This window comes from Apaloderma vittatum, unplaced genomic scaffold, assembly GCF_000703405.1.
Source record: "Apaloderma vittatum isolate BGI_N311 unplaced genomic scaffold, ASM70340v1 scaffold26221, whole genome shotgun sequence".
In the NCBI taxonomy this organism is placed as follows: Eukaryota; Metazoa; Chordata; class Aves; order Trogoniformes; family Trogonidae; genus Apaloderma; species Apaloderma vittatum.
Genome location: NW_009701144.1, coordinates 1944 through 3001, shown reverse-complemented (window position 1 = coordinate 3001; position 1058 = coordinate 1944). Strand labels below are relative to the sequence as shown.

At 56.6% G+C, this 1058-nt stretch overlaps 1 protein-coding gene across 1 annotated transcript in view; it reads left to right on the top strand.

The window, feature by feature from the left end:
• LOC104281153 (ubiquitin-conjugating enzyme E2 Q1-like) overlaps positions 1-1058 on the top strand; it is a gene marked incomplete at both ends in the record, with an annotated part of 4842 nt that overhangs the window by 1942 nt on the left and 1842 nt on the right. Inside the window, one exon of the mRNA XM_009879055.1 lies at positions 896-1036. Within this exon, the coding sequence (XP_009877357.1) occupies positions 896-1036 (141 nt within the window). The remainder of the gene's footprint in view (positions 1-895; positions 1037-1058) is intronic.

The following is a 1058-nucleotide window of genomic DNA, read 5'->3' as shown; positions in this document are numbered from 1 at the left end:
TGCCCTGACGCCGAGGCGCGTTCCGTGGGTTAATCCACTCGAGGGATTTTCTCCGAGGTTCTATTTTTCTCAGGCGACAGTCTAAGAACGTCAAAGCCCTTCTAAAAACGCCGCTCGTCCGGAATAGCAGCGAGGCCGAAGGAAACGTTTGTCTGGAGGATTTGAGAGCGGTGCAGACTCGCAGCCGTCCGTAGGGAGCAGAACGCCGCGTGCCAGGGCCTGGGGAGAGATTGCAACGACCCCAGTTGCCCAGACTGGTTTTTACTGGTGGTTAATGCCGACAAGCTGTGGTGTGGGAAGGGGCAGAGCTTCTGCCGGGCTCCTTCACATGCTGCGCGAAGGAGAGCCGAGCTCATGGACAGCCTGCGGACACGCCGTGAAACGTCGCCTCTTTTTGAGAGGAAGGGGAAAACATCCCGGTTGAATTTCGCCGTCTCTTCTCGTGCAGCCCGTGTTTGCGTCGTGTTTTTTGCTCGTGAAAGAGAAACGCTGTGACCCGGCTGCTCTTTGCTCCGGCAGTTGAGAACCGAGGTGCGAGCGCCCTTCGGTTCCTTGGGGCTCGCTGGGGGAGCGTGAGATTAGTGGCTTTAAACAGGAGTGAGGCTTGACGGGGAGAAATCCAGCGAACAAAGAGCTTGGGTGAGCCCAAATTAATTGTGGGAAGGGGAAACGGGCCGCTCCACCTGCTCGTGTTGGGACAGGATCGATGCAGGGACCCGGTGCCTGAAACCTTTCTTCACTTTTTCACCCGGTTTATGCGTCCCTCGGATCAGGGATTGGGGCTCCCTGGGCAGGGAGGGTGACACCGAGAATCCTTGCTGGTTGAGCGCAGCTTCTGTCGGCAGCGTGAGGAGCGAAGATGCGTCTCCTACTCGCTCTCTTCTTCCCTTCTCAGGACACCGAGGACTTGGACCACTACGAGATGAAAGAGGAAGAGCCGGCAGATGGCAAGAAGACGGAGGACGAAGGCATTGGGAAGGAAAACCTGGCCATTTTAGAGAAAATAAAAAAGAACCAGAGGCAAGATTACTTAAATGTACGTGTCGCCCGGCGGGCAG